Below are 17738 nucleotides of genomic sequence, written 5' to 3'. Positions count from 1 at the left end.
CACAGGGACAAGAGTGGAGGAGGCTACCAATAACAGTAAAAGCCTGCCCAGGAGACAATTTACATCTGTGAACCCCCCCACTGCACCACTCCCACCCCAATCTCTCCTCTTTTCATTTCAATCATCAATCCTGCATGCTACTCCAAAAGAGAAGCAGTGACACTAAAGGTTGAGGCCAGCTGGTAAAAATGGAAAAACTTAAAAAGGTATCAATAGAAAATGAACTTGAAACAGACGGGTATTTGGTAAATTAATTAACCATAGAGCAAAAATAGAGATACTACTATATGCACAGTATATGGTTTTAATAACCAAGCCTAATTTAACATGCACTGCGCACTATATTTAAATATTTCTGTTACACCCACATAGATGCACGGCTCACACGTCATACACTTCATATTAACACGTGACCAACACAAACATGGGATCCAAAAAAAGAAAAAAAAAAGAAAACACAAACTCAAAAGGGACAAATTATAAAATATGCTCCTAGTAAATGGCGAAGAGAAAAGTAACTGAGCCAACCATGCGTTTAATTAACTTAACATACATGCTACATAGGAACACAAAAGGGTTATTAACAGCCAAGTGTCTTCTTTCCCACCGCCACCAAACACAGCTGAATAGGACAAGGTGGATTACCCATCATCCTTCAGTTGGCATGAAGAGCATGTGCTCCGAGCTACCCAATCACGCTTGCTCTCATACCGACATTCTGAATGTGCAAAGAAGATAATTTGTGTGAAATATGCCTGCCCCAGTCGAAAAGACTTGATCCGCTTTTTACAGTCTTCAACTCTTAATTTCTATATGTTTCTGGGCTATTAAAAACTGAGGCAGGAGCAGCAGAACATTAGAAGCGATCCTGTCGCTACTTTTCTTCCCTGGTAAGCCACAGTGAGTCGAGCACCACAGTAACGTAGTAAGACAATTATCTGTCTCTTTACAGAATTTAGAGGCTGTGGTGTAGGGCATGGCAATGGTTCAATGCCGTTTTACCGCATGTCATCATTTGGTGGAACCATGTCCATCAAATAAACACAGTCTGTCCCTCTGATTGGACTTTGACACAGTCCTATTGACTTCTGCCGCCCAGTAGGGGAGTCGTTTTAATGCAAGGTTCTGCATAAAAACACAGTGTGTTTCAATGAAGCCTTATGTGAGGATTAGGCTTTATTCAACTACAGCATGTTGGTGGACTAACTCAAAATACAGCTGTCATCTTCATAGTTAGCATAGTAAGCAGTGCACGTCCTCCAGTGCATCAGCATGGTTTATCAATGTGGTTTTAATAGTGTTTGGATGGAGGTCTTAGTGAAGAGTACATATACCTGCTACCTGATGCACTATCATCGTCTGGTATAGTATCTGTTTTCAAAATGCTTCTTTACCACATCAAGGATCATTGTTCTCATACTTTGCATAGACCGTATGGAGGTCAGTTTCTCCACTGTGTACAGAGTGTGTGTGTGCGGTAGAGGTGTGGAGGGGGGGTTGGGCCACTGCTCTGGCAGCGCCATAGGCAAACTGCAGGATGTTCACCTTGCGGCGGGGCACAGCGCTCATTATCACAGCAGGACCTGGTCACATCAAAGGACTGAGGAAAGGGCAAACATTCTGCTGAAGGGCCACTGTCAGCAGGCCTGCAAGCGCACACGCAAACACATACACAAAAGGCAGTCTGCACACACACTTGAGCACCCACTAGGCATATGCACCCCCACAAAGAACATGGCCGCTCTCTGTAGAGCCATCACTTGCTTTAAGACTATTGAGACTAGTCCCTGAAAATCCAAACAAGACGTTAGGTGACACTAGCATCACTTCCTTAGACCTGTTGTGATTGGTAGGGCCAGTAAAAACGTCCTACACCAGTAAGTCGTAATCACGTCTGTTAATGTGACTGCACGCAGTTCAGAGTTGTTGAAAGTAATATGTAAATGGTACCAATCCGACCTACTGGGATCGCCATCATAACTTTTTAAAGGAAGACTTAGTGTTCAGACATTAAGCAGACACATTTAGATGCCATCAGATTGATGGTCTGAAATGGGATATAACTACAGCTATCTGGTATTTGTGGACAATATTGGTGTGTCTAATGGTTTTAAAATCTTAATCTTATTCCTGAATCCTTCAGCTGTGTCATTAAATTCAATTCCCTTCAAGTTTTTTTTTTTTATAGCGCCAAATCAAAGCACTTCACATTATACGGACAGAACCTTTCATACATTTCTATAAATAGGAGCGTCATTGCTACAGACTGATCACCTGGTCGGCTGCGAGTTTCCAATCACTGTTAATTGTGAGGCTGTATGTTTGAAGTCAGCCTTTAAAGCTGACCACAAGCAGAACATTTTGGGAGCACGCTTTATTTTTCTTCCTGAATCAATCAGCATCTCTTTCTCCAGCTGACTATTTATAGCAACCCCACTGCTGCATTAACACGCTGCATGATTTATCATTAGAAACCAGCTCTGGTCTGCTGAGTAGCTACATTCATGCGAGGCAGCACACTGGTGCCAAGATCCACATTGAACAACAACACTCGAAGGCCCTGAGAGATGTGCACAAATAAAACCGCAGCACAAGCTAACTTTGTGCGGCTAGCGCGCTAAAACCTTAGCCTCCGCACAATACCAGAGAAAAGAGGAGAAAGCGCCGTGCAGAATGGGGGAAAAGTGCTGATGAGTTGCCTCATGCAGGAGCTTCACAGATCCATCGAACAAGAGCGGATTTGCCTGCTACCCCTAGATAGTGTTCCCCCCCTCAGCTTTTGCCCAGGTATTCTGGGCATGAATGGCTGTCAGTTTGGATTTGAGGGCTCAGCTTCGAGGGGGGAAAATAGAGTCTGGTGGGGGTCTTTGTGTGCCTCTACCTGTGGAGACGAGAGCCGGAGACAGTACTCTTCTCACTAAGCCCCGGCTAGCTCCATCGCAACACTACGCATTACATCTATGGAAAGGTAAGGGTAAATATTAGCACTGCGGGCGAGCCAAGGAGAACTGGACCAAGGCACAGACATCAGCGGCAGAGGTGCTGTCATGTTTGTGGGGAAGGTTTTCAATGGCGCAAATCAGGCAAATGTGGATGGGGAGGTGGTTTGAATGAGAGCTGCTTCTGCCTGAGCTGTAGAGAGCATTGACCTAGTTTTCCTTCTGTATTTCACTCAGACAGATGCACCCCCACCCACATAATATGCAAGAATGGAAAGAATAAAAATATTGATGGGTTAGACTGAGCCATTGATGACTTAATGGAACAAAAATAATAATAATTTGCAGAAAAACCCCCTCTTATTATCTTAGTTTTGTAAACAGATTACATTTCTTGTGATCACAAGTTATGCAATGTTTGAAACCTGTTGGTAACAAGAAGCCCTTTTGCCTCAGGTGCCATGACACCTGTGTCCTGGCCTGGATCTGAACTTTTGACCCTGTCCTGTCACATTATCAGTGCCTCAGTCACTTCAATGCACCTTTGTTCTTTGCTTTGCATGTGGTCTTCCTTTGATTGACATTTCTCCATTTTACTAAAATGATATATTTTTTGAAATGGCGAAGCATTCATGGTGGAGGATCACATTGCAGACCTTTCAGCTCAGTCACATTATGAACCGTGCAACAATAGTAGCAGCCCGCTGTTTGGGTGTGATTCCACGTTTTAAGGGATTAACTGGTAAAGACTACCAACAACTGCCTTTCAGCCTGGAATTAGTCATTAATCAAACCACACATTTTAGGGTTTCTTTCTAACCAGGCGCACACGCCCCTACTAAGATCTGAATGAAAAGCACAAAGCTATTCAAATCTGATCCCCTCCGAACAAATGGCTTTTCTCCATCCCCATAGAAGCAAGGAACACTTCAAGAACCTCTCCAAGGATCTGAACGGTCACATGAAAACTCCGCCCCATCAATTAGCTTTGTGGCTGGGTTTTGTGAGCTTTAATACAAACAAAACAATGACCATGTACAACATGGCAATGGACAACGTCTGCTTATCCCTTGATACTGCTAAAGAAATGGTAATAGTACATTTTTGGAACACAAAAAGAACTCCTTAGGCTCAGGGCGTATGGTTACAGCACACTCATGCACCTGATGCCACAATCTGAATGACAATGAACACGCCCTGGTCGTAATTCAGCTCCTAATTGACGGCATTGATGGAAAATTGCTCATATATTTAAATATAATCTAGTTTGTATATTAAGTAAGTGATGATAAACAGAATGTGTCTGTGCTTTATATTTATTGGGTTATTTTGTTTCTAGACTGCAGTAAAACACAACTGGAAGATTAATGAATTTGTTTTATTTAATAAACAGGAGTTTGAGCCATTCGCTTTGATTCTTCTAGATTGTGAATCCAGATCATATAATTACTGTTTGACTTCTCGAAAACAAAAACAATCAAGCCACTTTCTTTACAGTGTTTCTTTAATATAGTAGAGTGTGACTGTTTGGAAAGTGGAAAAATCTAGGTTTGAGTACGTGAGAACACGATGAGCACTTCCATTTCCCCATCTTTCATCTCAAAAGATAGGGGTACAGTGGGGGTGGATTGATTTGATGTTTGATGCGTTGTTTGATGATGGGCAGCTCAAAGTGGAGGATGCCTCTGTGATGTCTCTCCGCTGCAGGACATGAAAAGCGTCACCTGGCCCCTGAGCAGAGGGTTATGGCTGCTAGTGGATTTAAGGGCTCCCACTGAGCTGGACGGTGGCTCCATTGATGCCACATAATCCATTCAGCGTGACCTTTATATTTTTAGAGTCAGCTCCAATTCCCTGTCAGCCTGTCTTGTTAAAACAATCGCAGACAACACAATCCTAATCAACAACATTCTGTTACAATAGGACCATACATCTAATTTATTTAATGTGTACGTCCCATGAGGAAGGAGTGTTTTCCGTCTTCAACGAAGCCGTCCAATGATCAAAAGAAACATGGAGCACAAGGCGAGCTCATCAGATGAGAAAACACATTCTTGCTAGATATCTTTGTGGGTTTCATCATCCTGCATCAAGTGACTGCTAAGGAAAAAAAAAAAACAAAGCCTTGTTCTCATCCCTGTGACATCAGTGCTTACAGACAGCGTGCAGGGGAAGAATCAAAGCCCGGGAAATCATATATTTCCAATACACTGGTCCAACTGTGTGAATTAGTGTGAATGTTCTTCTGCCCTCCACCCAACCTCTAATTAATTGTCTCTAAAATCCCACACAAAAATAGCATTGCCTTAAAAAAAATGCATTCAAAAATAATGTCATAATGTACGCTAGGCGGTATTAGTCATGAGCATCAAACTCCTACCCACGTTCTACATGTGCCTATACTAGGAGCAAACATAATTGGGATAAATCTCCTCAGTAAGTCACATAAAAAAGCAGAAGGGTGTAAATTGTTACACTGCTGTGTGTTAAGACACTGAAACAGTTGCACAGATCAAACACACTGCAGCAGCAGGAAAAGAGAAGCATTCAGCTCTGCTGTTTTCCTCTGTGACTTGGGGCCACTGAGTTTTTCTCCAGCCATAGTAAATTGGGTGCCTGGGGCAGGAGCCTTGGCCAAGCTTGCATTTCGGAGCCGACTGTGGAGGGCATGAGGGATAGAGATATGGCACTGAAGGGGGGACAGGGTGATGGATAGTGGGGGAGGACGGGAAGCGCAGTGGAGGTAACATTACGCACATGTTTTAGCACAAAAGGGACGCGGCTCGTTAGCAGACTAACTAACAAGCTCCATGGCAATCGGCACTCTTCATTCTTCCTGTTCTCTCTCTTTCCACCTCGTCGTAAATATGGCTACATCTGCAAGTGTAATCACTCCATTGTACTCTGATTTTCTGCTCTGCTGGACAGCAGCATGGTAGCCTGCTTTTCAGCACCTCTCCCTCTCCCCTCAATCCCCTCCTTTCCCCTCAAGTGCCCTCGCCTGTTCCTGGCTACTCCTTTGCTGGTGAGGCCGGTGTGTCTCACAGATTACAGAGCTCCGGTCGCTCAGGTAACAAGAGTCACTAATCTGGCCGGGGTTGAATTACACATAATTGCCTCGGCACCGTGATTGATTTCAGCCCTGGAAAGGAAAAGACGACCCCCCTCCCTCCTCACAAAAACACCCCCCACCTCCCTGCCTCTCTCCAGCACTCACGAGCAGCAGCCAAGACTCTCCATCTAGTAGAAGGCAGGAGGCTTTGAAGAGATCAAAGCCAAGGCCGGGAGCAGTTGCGCGCCCTGGGAATACGGGAGAGAGGCTTTCTGCTCCTCAGCCCTATTTTCTAGCGTCATGTCGGATTGCAGCTGTATTGCATTTCGCCAGTTTTCTTAATGCTCTTGGTTTTGACTTTGACATCAGTGATCCCCCTCCGTTTCTTCAAAAACAAGGGGGGAGGAGAAAAAAAAGTAAAGTGAACAAGGAAGAAAGAGAGAGAGGGGAAAAAAGCGAAGGAAGGAAAGAAAAAGAGAGACGGTAAAGAGATCTACAGACTGATTTTTATTTTCACAACTCCATAATTGGCCAGTTCAAAGGAGAGGAGGGGAGAATGTAGCATTTGTTTTCAATTCCACAGCAGATATGAAAGGAGCGACAAACTTTTATGGGTTTCCCAAGAATTAAAGACAGGCTTTTTTCGCAGTCAAAGAACAGGGTGTTTTTTTATGGCCAAGACCACACAAAATGAACCGATAGCAAATCCCTCCTCTTTGTCCTCCACACAGAAAACTCAACAGTGTAGTGTAGCTCCGACGTACACCCATATAGGCTCTGCGTGTTCATGTGCGAGTCTCATATCCGTTCCATGTATGAGTTGGGAGTTGTTGGATGAAGGGAAAGTGATGAGATGTTTTTGCACAAAAACACAAAAGAAGGCAAGAGGAAAAAGTGCAAGCTATATCCATCTATTCATTTAACAGCTTGGCTAATAAAGCCTGGTGGCGAGAAGGCACCCTTTGTACTGTAACTATGCAGGCCCTATACCAACCTCCTACACTGGGGACCATTAATATTTCAGCGCTGTCAGATACACATTGCATGTGAGCGTCTTTAGCACTCACACCCACAGCAGAAAGAAATAATGAGCTTCTGAAAAATATGAAACAGCAAAGAGAAGGAGGGAGGGCAAGAACACGCCAGAGACTGACCAACTTCATATAACAGAGCAGCTATTGATCATAGCTCCATTTCTTAGCTGGACAAAGTGAGGGCTGTTTGGGTTTCTCTGAAGTCTGGACACAGCCGTCAGAATTTGCACCCATGTTTCACTCCTGTGGTCCTATTGTTCCCCTTGCTGCAGTTTACTAGCTGGAACACTGCTCGCCTCTATACAGACCTACAAGCTGTCAGGATGGAGTCAATAAAGCTATTCATGTTTTTACACATAAATGGCCGTATCAGAACAGTGATGTATTGTGATCAGGCTTTCAGAGACTACGGTCATGTTTCAATCATGAGTTAAAGACTAAACTGGGTCATTTAAGTTACGCTTATACCTCTATAGCACAATAAACACAGAAAAAAAACAATGTTCATTTTAAATTGATTGATTTTGGAGCATATTCAATACCAGTTTCTAAATGACAACTTCACCCGGAGCCTCTCCTAACTGTGCACGGTTATAACACCAAGAGTGACAACAGTTGGACAAAAAATAGACAAAAACAATCCCCGCGTGCACACACCACCCTATACCATTTCTGATCCACCCTTACAGGAAGTCGCACCCAGGCCATTCAAACTGATTTAGCATAAGGAACAACCTTGGCGTGGCCCTCCACTGACCCCTGGAGATCAGCAACAGTGTGCTGGTGAAGAGTGAAGCCCTCTGAGCAGGTGTTGCGGGCTTGAGCTGCAGAAGCCTGACTGTCTGACTCCAGGCAACACTGCCTGATTGGTTAAGCTTGATCCAATTCAGTGGGAGGATGGGGAGCGAAGAAAGTGTCATCATCTATGACAGCTTTGCTTTGAGCAGTAAAATAAAATAAACATCAACAGAGGCCAAGTGTGTGTCTGCGGGTCGTGCTCACAACCATGACACCTTTAATTGTTCATCTCCGACACAAAGACACATTTTCAACACTTACACTTACACTTAATGACTTTAACTTTATCTACAGCTATAAACAGAGCAAACTCATACGTTTCTAATTATATCTATTGCTTGCCTGTTTTTGGCAGTCAGAATGAAATAGAAATGAATTGTTTGATCATTCATTTAAGAACATAAACATATAGAAATGCAACTTTCCTACTGTACCAAATCAACAGTGCCACCCGAAATAATTGACAAGGCACTTGCTGAGGCTCTGCAGAGCTCCATTTAACAAGATGAAACACATCGATAATGTGATTGAAACCACATGGTGTCATTAGCACTGTGCATATGGAGTAAATGTGTCAACCAGCATCACCATGCACCAGAGGATGAGAAGAAACCTTGGTGTTAATGGTGCTATTTATACAACATCTCGGGCCTAGCAGCACTACAAAGAGCCTGAGACAAAGTATTTCTTCTGCGTGAGGTCCCTAGTGCTGTCCTTTATGTGAACACACATATTTCCCCCGTTTGATAGAGCTGCACAGCAGATGACATCAATGTCAGCATGACTCTTTGATATGAGCTGCCTGACTGCAGAAAATTACTGATAGGCATAAAATGAGCCAATTATACTACTGTCTTTGGCAGCTACTCTGCATTCTAAATGTATTTTTAGACTAAAATAAGCATGTGCTTAGTAAAGACCAACCTAAAGAAGATGAAATGAGCTGACAGTGCGATGATCTTATGGAGTCCAGCTATTTAAAGGTAAAACTCTACAAAACTCCTGCCTGTCCACCCTCTAGTGAAAGCTTCACAAGGTGCCATAAGCTGTCATCTAGAACATTATGTGTGGACATGGGAGGCTGCTGGTAAATGTAGTGTTCTCTTTAACAGGGATCCTCCACGGTAGTGCTGGGGGTATGAGCTCAGGACACACATGGCACTGAGGGACACCAGAGCGGTCCCACCAAATCCCGTTAGGTAAGCCTGGGTTAGTGATTCCACGCTGCGAGACACTGGCTAGCAGATCCGTCACGTTGCCACCACATCAAAGGGAAGTGCAGCGTTACACACACCCCTTATTTCTTGCCATGAGGATCTCCAATTGAGGGTCCGAGGGGGAAAAAAGAAAAAAGAGAGCACGGCAAAGGAGAGGGAGATTTCTAGACTTCCCGCCACCACCAACAGCAGCAGAAAATAAATAAATAAACAAAATCAGCAATTCTAACCATTCCTCTTCTCTTCAAGCGGCTGCCTAAGACCATAAGACTGTTCTTAGACAGCTGGAGATCACAAACACATCTGCACAGGCAGGTGAAAAACCTTGCACCGTATCTCTGCACTATCAACATTTCACAAGTGAGAACATGCAGTTTTAATCTTGTCTACAATGCATTTATGAGTCTAGCCATTGGGTTTTGGTGCGAGGTCATGAGCTCAAGGGTTTTAGGACTTGTATAGAGGAGCATATAAAACAGGAGTTGGGTGGTTTTAACTAAATCAGGATGTTTACGTAACAACAGCAGCGTGTTCCGAAAATGAATTTCAGGTCATTTAAAAATATGTCTTGCCCATCACAACTGTGTTGATCTTTATTTAGAAACTGTCACTAGCAAATCTTGAATTTAATTTGGGAGGCTGAAGTATCGCTTTCAGACAGAACCCATCAAAGCAGTGAACTTGTATTCTTCTACACATCAAACCCAGAGCGATGACATCCTAAATGCTTTGAAGATCGTACATCACAAACCATTATGGGAGATTATGAGAGGTATTAGAATAAGTCTGACCAAAAATTGCAAAAGCATGTTTCAAGTCAATACAAACCCAAACACACAGAAGCCAGAACCGGCACAATCTTCAAGTCTTCACAATCTTTTCCAGATCCACACACGGAAGGCCAAAAGTTTATAAAAGCAGAACGTGTGAGTCACTGTGTGTCGTCGAGTCTCATCACTTTATCTCATGCATCATAAAACCAGTGATTGAGAGAGACACTGTCCCTAATATCAAGAAGACAAAAAATTGTTTTTCTGTGCATGTAGAGGCAGACAGGATCGATCATATGCAAACATACTAAACTGCTCACACAATACCCTTTTGCTCTGTCAAGAAAGGGGGCACATCAGCTAATGAAGAAATGATCTTTCGCTCAACTGTAACCCTGCAGATCCACATCCTCAAACAGCTATAGGTTTACATAAACATTGGCGTATATATAGAGCACATCAGTGACTCTTTGAAGTGGTCCATCACTGTTTTAAATCCACATTAACCGTACAGTAAATGAAACTGAACACCATTAAGGCACCCTGACACCAAAATCTCAGCTCTTGTGGTGGAGGGCGGCTTATCGAGCTTGAAGCCCTCAAATCTGCTGACAATCAGAGACTCCCAGCAGCCCCATCATGACTGGACGGCATGTGCAGGAATGTCATGGTCAATGGAAATCAATCTAAACTACTGTGATTGGGGGAAGGTGGTGGGGCTGGGATGGAAGAGAATGAAAGAGAGAATGTGCCTTTGATCTCAGTGAAAACCGATCCCAGGCCTGCAGATACTGTGGCTGCGGTGGCCGGCAGCCGAGGCAGCGAGCTGACATCAGTGAGAAAGCCAGAGCATTCGTGTTCTATGATCCTTCCACCAAGCCCTGGCTCTTTTTATTGGATAAGTGAGAGAAACATATATAAAATGACTACCGTTTTATTGAAGACAGGGATGAGGGGGAAATTGGGCAAAAAAAAAAAAGAAAAAAAAAAGAAAGCAGCCATGGTAAATGAAATGAAAGCAGGCCTTTAAAAGTTTTGGCAGCGAGTCCACCGCCTAACTGCCTGGCCTAATTCATCTGCAGCGAGGGGTAATTTCCTCTCATGCAGTCAGCTGGTGTCCATACAGACCTCTACAAAATTTTGAGTGCCTACGATGGAATAATTGATAAAATTGACCAGAAAACAAGCCATAAAAAGAGAATTTGGAAAGCGTCATTCCCAACACTTCACAACCCATTCTATTTGTAAAGTGAAGAGGGCGAATCATGAGGTAACCAGAATCACGTTTTCTCCACAGTGTCACATGCTTTCACCCTCTGCAACTTTGGCAGAGGGGGAAGCAATGTAATTTTAACATCATTCCCTGTTAGAGTTGCGTGTGAATGAAGATCCTTTACACCCAGCATGTGGCATCTGCCCCCAACAATCACATCTGCCTCTGAAAGCCGATTCCTATAACAACACAGAAGTCACATTTTACAACTTAACCCTGACGAAACTAGCTCATATGAACTGCAAAAGCACAAACAACCCAAGGCTTTTGGTTCTTCTGCGCCATGTGTGAGCATTTCCTGTATGGAGCCACCAAACCGCAGCCAGACTGAGGCTGATTGTCTTCCCCGAGCGCGATAGAGAAACGTGGACAAAACAGGATTAGAGTGGACAGCTGCTGGTGTGCCGTGCGTTTAATGTCCGTCTTGAGAGGAGAAATTTGCAAACGAGACAGACACAGGAAGCCACCAGCGAGAGACCTGCAGCTGGCCTGAAATTAATACCGTTACAGGGACAATATCTGCTACACACACCATGCCTGGACAGTACCATAAACTCCTCTGTGAGGCAGCTCCAGAGACATGCTGCTGCCTTTAGGTCTCGTCAGTCATGCTGCACTAATTAGAGGGCTTACTTGGGTCACGTAGACATGCATCACTTAAGATTTAAACAAGATGAGAAATACTCCATCATGCTAATCTGCTGGAAAGTTTGGCAGGCATTTGGTTTCCATGGGTCACATATGGTTGTCAAGGGGACGAGTGTCAACAATGCTGGTACATGAGGGTAAATATTGCAGCGTGACACTACACAACAGAGAAACTGACAGCTTAATAGGTGTAGATGAACTGTGTTTTGTAAATCCAAGTTTCAGGTTTGACTTTTTTTTTTTTTTTTTAAACATAATTTCTATCAGTGATTTGATTTTGTAATTTTTTATTTTTTCTGCATATTATTATTATGCATATTTTCTATTTAAAGAAAGATAGAAATCGTCTTTAACTCAATCTTTAAATTAAATAATCAGTTAACAAACCCATGTCACTAGTGGCCTCATAAAACAGTCCAAAGCACAAAATGTTATTTTTACAAGACTGGAAGAGGTGAAAAGAAAGAAAGTATTGTTTATCATTTTTACTTTATCTTTTTATCTAGTTAAAAAAAACAAAATCAACTTAAAAAAAAAAAGAAAAGATTTTGTTGCTTTATAAGGCCCAAATTTGCGTAGCCTATTGCGGTCCCTTAAAAGTACTGTGATTCTTTAATTATATTTTAATTCATTGCTGGTATCAGGTTCTAAAATACCCGATCAGTGATATTTACCACACGTCATGTTTTCAGAGTTTCTGCACGAGTAAATTAAAATGTTCCCTCATCTCTGCTCTGTTCGAAAACCAAAATATGTCACATTATGACACAGTTTACAAAAAACTTGTGCCATCTCTATACTCTGCTCAGTATTTAAGTGCTTTGGATTTAACCTGAGCAGGTGCAACATGAAGTTAAATCTCTGCTGCAGAGTTTGTGTTTGTGTTCCATCACACAAGCGCATGTCCATCAACAAAGTGTATTATTGTTGTTTCAGACTTTAGCATCACATTTAATGAACATTAATATTGTCCTAATATAAAGGGAATTTTTTTTAATCTTGCCTCAAACATACAACATGAAATGACCCTCACCACCCATTTAAAATAGTAATATTTTCACCTGTCTCATTTAAATTTCATTTAACTCAGTATAAATCCATACCACTACCAAAATATGCCCCTTGAATGGCCTCAGTAACTGTGATGCACAAGATGTGCTACAGCTTTTTGTTTTATCTGACAAAAGGTTTTTGATGTTTTTACTCCGATGTCTGTGGGTTCATGGCTGCATTTCAAGTCATGATGTCATACGAGTCAGATTGACAAACTGGCACGTAAAGAGTTAGTACTGACCGTTCTGGGCATAGGCGGCGAGAGGGAGCCATTGTTCATGTAGGAGTCGCTGTTCATGTTGCTCATCATGATGTACCCTGGGTAGCTTGGGTACGGATGACCTTTGCTGTACAAGTCTTGAAGTTTTCCTGAGGAAAAAGGTGATAACAAAATAAGAGTCAGTTTGCTGTGTTTGCATAAAGAAACAAAAATTAATTATGTGCACAAGGTTTAGAAAATGCATCGAGCACCATTTACACAGCTAACATCAAAACTGCAAAAACTCAATTTTAAAAAGCTAAAATCCAAATGCAGTCGACAAACAAAGCAACTAATAACGACAAAGCCGAACACAAAGTTCTGCTTCTGCCTGTTTTGATTCTGTAATGATATCGCTGTTGATCGCTTTAACCTGTGCCCTATTTTGCCTCAGCCTTTTGTTGGTACCCTTTCTTCCCGTCTTGGAGAGGAGGGTCGCATTATGCAGTGGAACAATGGAGCCCCTCTGTGCCAATTAGCACCAATTAGAAGAACATACAGACTGTGTCAAAACAGGAGACGCCCCAACTGTTCCTCTATGGCTTTGACCTGAGAGGGGGGAGCTTTATACGAGGGGCCTCAACACAACGCCACTCAACGGCGTTCTGCGTATTAAAGACCAGGGGGTTGGGAGTGTTTGTGGTATACTGCCTGATGGCAACATGGATCTTGTTGTGAAGAAAGCCTGTGTTTGGTTTGAGGGGATCCCATTCAAGAGTGAAAGGGGAACAAAGAGTAGACACACTCCCCCTCAAAGCCCTAATGATGACCTGCAGCAGCGGGGTCAGACTACAATAGCCAGAGACCACTACGCCCCGGGCGGCAGCAACATGTAGCATGTGACCGTGTGACCGAGGTGCTGATATGGAGACTTTGTTAACAGGGGTAACTGCAGAAAATCAAACACTAGACCAAGATAGAGCATGATTTTCTTTTTTTCTTTTCTTTTTTTTTTATTGTTTCAAATTGTAGGCCAGTGCCACATCTGCTTAAATTGACAATCTCAAGGTAAAATATGAAAACAAACATCCACCTCACAATTTCCGTTTCTGCAGGCACCCTCATCTATGAGGTAGGTAACAGGTAACTGCGTCCATGAAAGTATAGCATGTCCTGACTAGACATCGATCAGAGATTATCTGTCTGAGAGCAGCACCACAAACAGGGGCTGTGATAAGAACAGGACCAGTGGCTGCTCTGATTGCTAGTCTGCCTGTGTGAGGAAAACGTGGTGCTGCTTTTTCACCTGAACTTCTAAAGCTACAGCAAACGATTCTGAGAGTCCAGGGGTTTATATTGGAGCTAAACAGTGCACTGACTGTCCTATAAAAGGATGCTGATTTAACAAGCTGTCGCTTAAGGCTGTGTCACTTACCATCTTCCGAATGGTCTCTGTGTTTTTCATGATATGAATCTTGCGGTATTTGGGACTGTCTAGCTGCCTGTGAAAAAAAAAATAATAATACAAAATGTTGGTGAATCAATTAGGAGGGCCTTCAAACACAGTTACACGCAGACATGCTGATACACTCAGGCACCCATAAACACGGCTGGGACAAATACCGTCCCTTTGCTTGTCACCAAAGCAGAACAAGCTCTCTCTCTCTCTCGCTCTCACAAACACACACACACACTACAGTATCTATAGAGGGGTGATGGAGCAGGCTGCATCAAAGCTTCAAAAGAACCACTTAATTAAGCTTCATGTCCTTAAGGAGCTTACAAATTAACTTGTTTTCAATACCATAGGTCCACTCTCATTTTCATCTCTCAATTTAAGCCTTCTTGTAAATTCAAATAAACGGTGGATTTCTGTTATAAATTAAAAGCTTCTGTGGAAAGTGAAATAAAATTATTGTATAAAAAGGAAAAAATGGAGCAGACAGTCTTTTTTTTTTTTTTTTGGTTTAAAACACATCCTCTGCACTTCCTTCATCCATTCCCTGTCTCTTTTCGACGCCGAATTGAAAAGAGAACCTTTTTTTTTTTTTTTTTTTTTAAGTTCAGACCCCTCAGGATGGTTTCAAGCTGAGCGAGGGAACTTCGCTGGATCCCTAATTAACATTCAGCCTCTGTTTCGTGTGTCTCTAGGACATTTGGCGGTGAATGTGAACAATCTCGTTCGGGATGTGCCCGAAATTTCATTAACACAGCGGTTAATGACATAAGAGCAGACTAACTTTGTGATGGGGAAGCTGCAGCCTGCATCCTGGGGGTCAGTGCACGAATAGATGGAAGGAGGAAAAAAAAAATTAGGAAGAAAATTTAAATTGTGATGTTTCATGTCTACTGCGTCTTTGTTGTGCTGATAAAATGGCATCTTGCAAATATGGAATATTAAGCATGAGTGTAAAATAATTTTAGACATTAAAAATTCATCATGAATAATGCTTCCATTGAGATCCACGATACATTTACATACAAAACGAATTCAACACATTTATACATTTAACAGTTTCTCCTCATACACCCATCTCGTCTGTTTTATCTGATCATGCAAGGCTGTAAATGCATTTAACATATTTCTCAGCAAAAGAACATGAAAAAAATTATATATGGCCATCATTAAATGGAGATATTAAAATATTTAGAATTAACAGGAATATTAACATGTAAATAAATCACATGCTGGTGTCACAGTAACTACAGTGTGTGTATATAGTCCTTCTGCTTAGGTTAGATTTGACAAGATTTAATAATTGATTTAAACTGATAATGTTCGTCATTAGGTTTATATATATGTGTGTGTGTGTGTGTGTGTGTGTGTGTGTTAAATAGATTCAGTGCTGGTATTTACAGCTGCTGGTGGTTATAAAGCGAACACAGATATGAGCATGTGTGTCACAGGCAGCACAGAAGGCCCCACATCTTTATATTTATATATTGTTTATCTACATTTCACTAAGAGTCAACTTGAACTGACAAGCACGTGTTTGGACATCTTAGTGTGTCCAATCGGATTAATAGTGAGGATGTGGTGTTTGGAGAAGCATCTTTAGGGTTTTCTCCTGTAAGAAACACACCTGGCTCTGTAGACTGTCAAGCTGCTGTTTGTGAATTTAAATTAAATACATACAGTGAGAGAGAGGAGGAAAGAGAAGCACCTGAATTCATCTCAGACAATATCTCAGATCAATATTGATGTTAAAAACTAAAACTTCAAGAAGCTGATTTTTTTTTTTTATTATCATCATTTGAGCTCAAACTGTTCATTTGGTTTTTGACTGATAAATTCAATTGTTAATATTAAAATGATAAAAAGGTCTCAAACTATTTCTTTTTTTAATGTTATAATTAAAAATCTCCACCGTGGTGGATCCAGCAGCTGCTGCAGCCTGTCTGGTGGAGTTCAAAGTTGATACCCACCTTCCTCATCACTCACCACATCTGTGAAAAGACCACAAACATGACTCACATCGTGACTGTTGCTGTTGGGGCTGCTCTCCGACTCGTTGACCAGTGAGGACTTGATGTCCGCCAGGTCTCCCTCTTCCTCCGAGTGGCTGAGCTCGGCGAAGATCTGCTCCTTGTGCGGGTCTCCTTCGTCTTTGAACGGGATCATTTCGTCCGTGGCGCACAGCTCCGGGTCTCCGCCGCCTGATAACTGGGGCATGTTGAAGGGTTTATTCTGTTTGTTTCGCCAAGAAAACTGGAGACAACACACACTCCAGCACTGTCCACAACCACGGAGGGGAAAACTCCCACTGAAATCCCCCGAACTTGAATGGGGGAAACGTCCCCTCTGCTGCACCGGAGGAAGCGGCGCGCAAACACGCAGCCGGCGTGTTTTCACTGAAGCAACAGGGGAAGTGCGGCTGGTGTCGGCGTCTTCTTTCTTTTCCTACCACCCAGTGTTGAAACTAAAACTCAGAGCCGGAAAACTGGAGATGTAAAAGGTCAGAATGAGAGTCCGGCGCACGCCTCGGTGTCATGAGGACCAAATGAAAAAAAAAAGAAGAGGGAGTTAAAGGCGCATCACTAGTTTTTCAGTCAACGCGGATACGGTCCAGAAAAAAAAACAGAAGTGAGTCAACGTTTAAAAAGTGCATGGAGACAAGGGAGAGACAGTATTTCCTCAGTGGTCCAGTGAAGAAGCCGAGTCGTCCTTGAAAGTGTGCAGGGAGGGGAAAAAACAAACCAAGCCACAGTCTGGAAGGTGGAAGGTGGAAGTTGGAAGGTGGAAGGTAAGTGATGGATGCAGAACAGTTTGAACACTCAGACCAGACAACAGGCGACAGAAGACGCCCTCATGCTGCCAAATATATATCCCCACAGCTGCTGGGAGGACGAGTGGTCAGCAGCGAAATAAAAGTCACCAAGCGAGCTTTAGAAACATTGACAAAAAAACAAACAAACAAAAAAATTTAAACCAAGATAGAGAGGAGGGGAGGAAAAAAATCAACCCGCCGTGGACCGACTTCCCAGTGCTCCCGCACCGCTGCCACAGTGTAATGTAAGCAGCGTGTGTGTGTGTGTGTTGGTAATGTAGCCGTGCTCCCTCCTCCTCCTCCTCCTCCTCTTTCTCTCTCTCTCTCTCTCTCTTCAGTCACCGGGAGGAAGGCGAGATGAAAGGGAAGCCGAGGCTCTGATTGACACCGCACCGATTGACACTCCTCCAGAGAGAGAGAGATTTATACACAGCGCACAACAAATGGGCAGACAGGAGGAGGAGGAGGAGGAGAAGAAGAAGAAGGG

General features: G+C 42.9%; 1 protein-coding gene across 3 annotated transcripts in view; it reads right to left on the bottom strand.

Moving 5' to 3' along the window:
- The window catches only part of lef1 (lymphoid enhancer-binding factor 1), a 39299-nt gene extending 21813 nt beyond the window's left edge, over positions 1-17486 (bottom strand). For all 3 annotated transcript variants that reach the window (XM_026359997.1, XM_026359998.1, XM_026359999.1), the window contains exons 1-3: positions 16459-17486; positions 14419-14485; positions 13026-13153 (exon numbers count right to left, since the gene is read on the bottom strand). In XM_026359997.1, the coding sequence (XP_026215782.1) occupies positions 13026-13153; positions 14419-14485; positions 16459-16656 (393 nt within the window). In that variant the 5' untranslated portion in view covers positions 16657-17486. The remainder of the gene's footprint in view (positions 1-13025; positions 13154-14418; positions 14486-16458) is intronic.
- Positions 17487-17738: the final 252 nt, after the last annotated feature.

This window comes from Anabas testudineus, chromosome 1 (assembly GCF_900324465.2).
Source record: "Anabas testudineus chromosome 1, fAnaTes1.2, whole genome shotgun sequence".
Taxonomy (NCBI): Eukaryota; Metazoa; Chordata; class Actinopteri; order Anabantiformes; family Anabantidae; genus Anabas; species Anabas testudineus.
The sequence above is the reverse complement of the archived record's forward strand: the minus strand, read 5'-3'. Positions and strand labels throughout refer to the sequence as shown.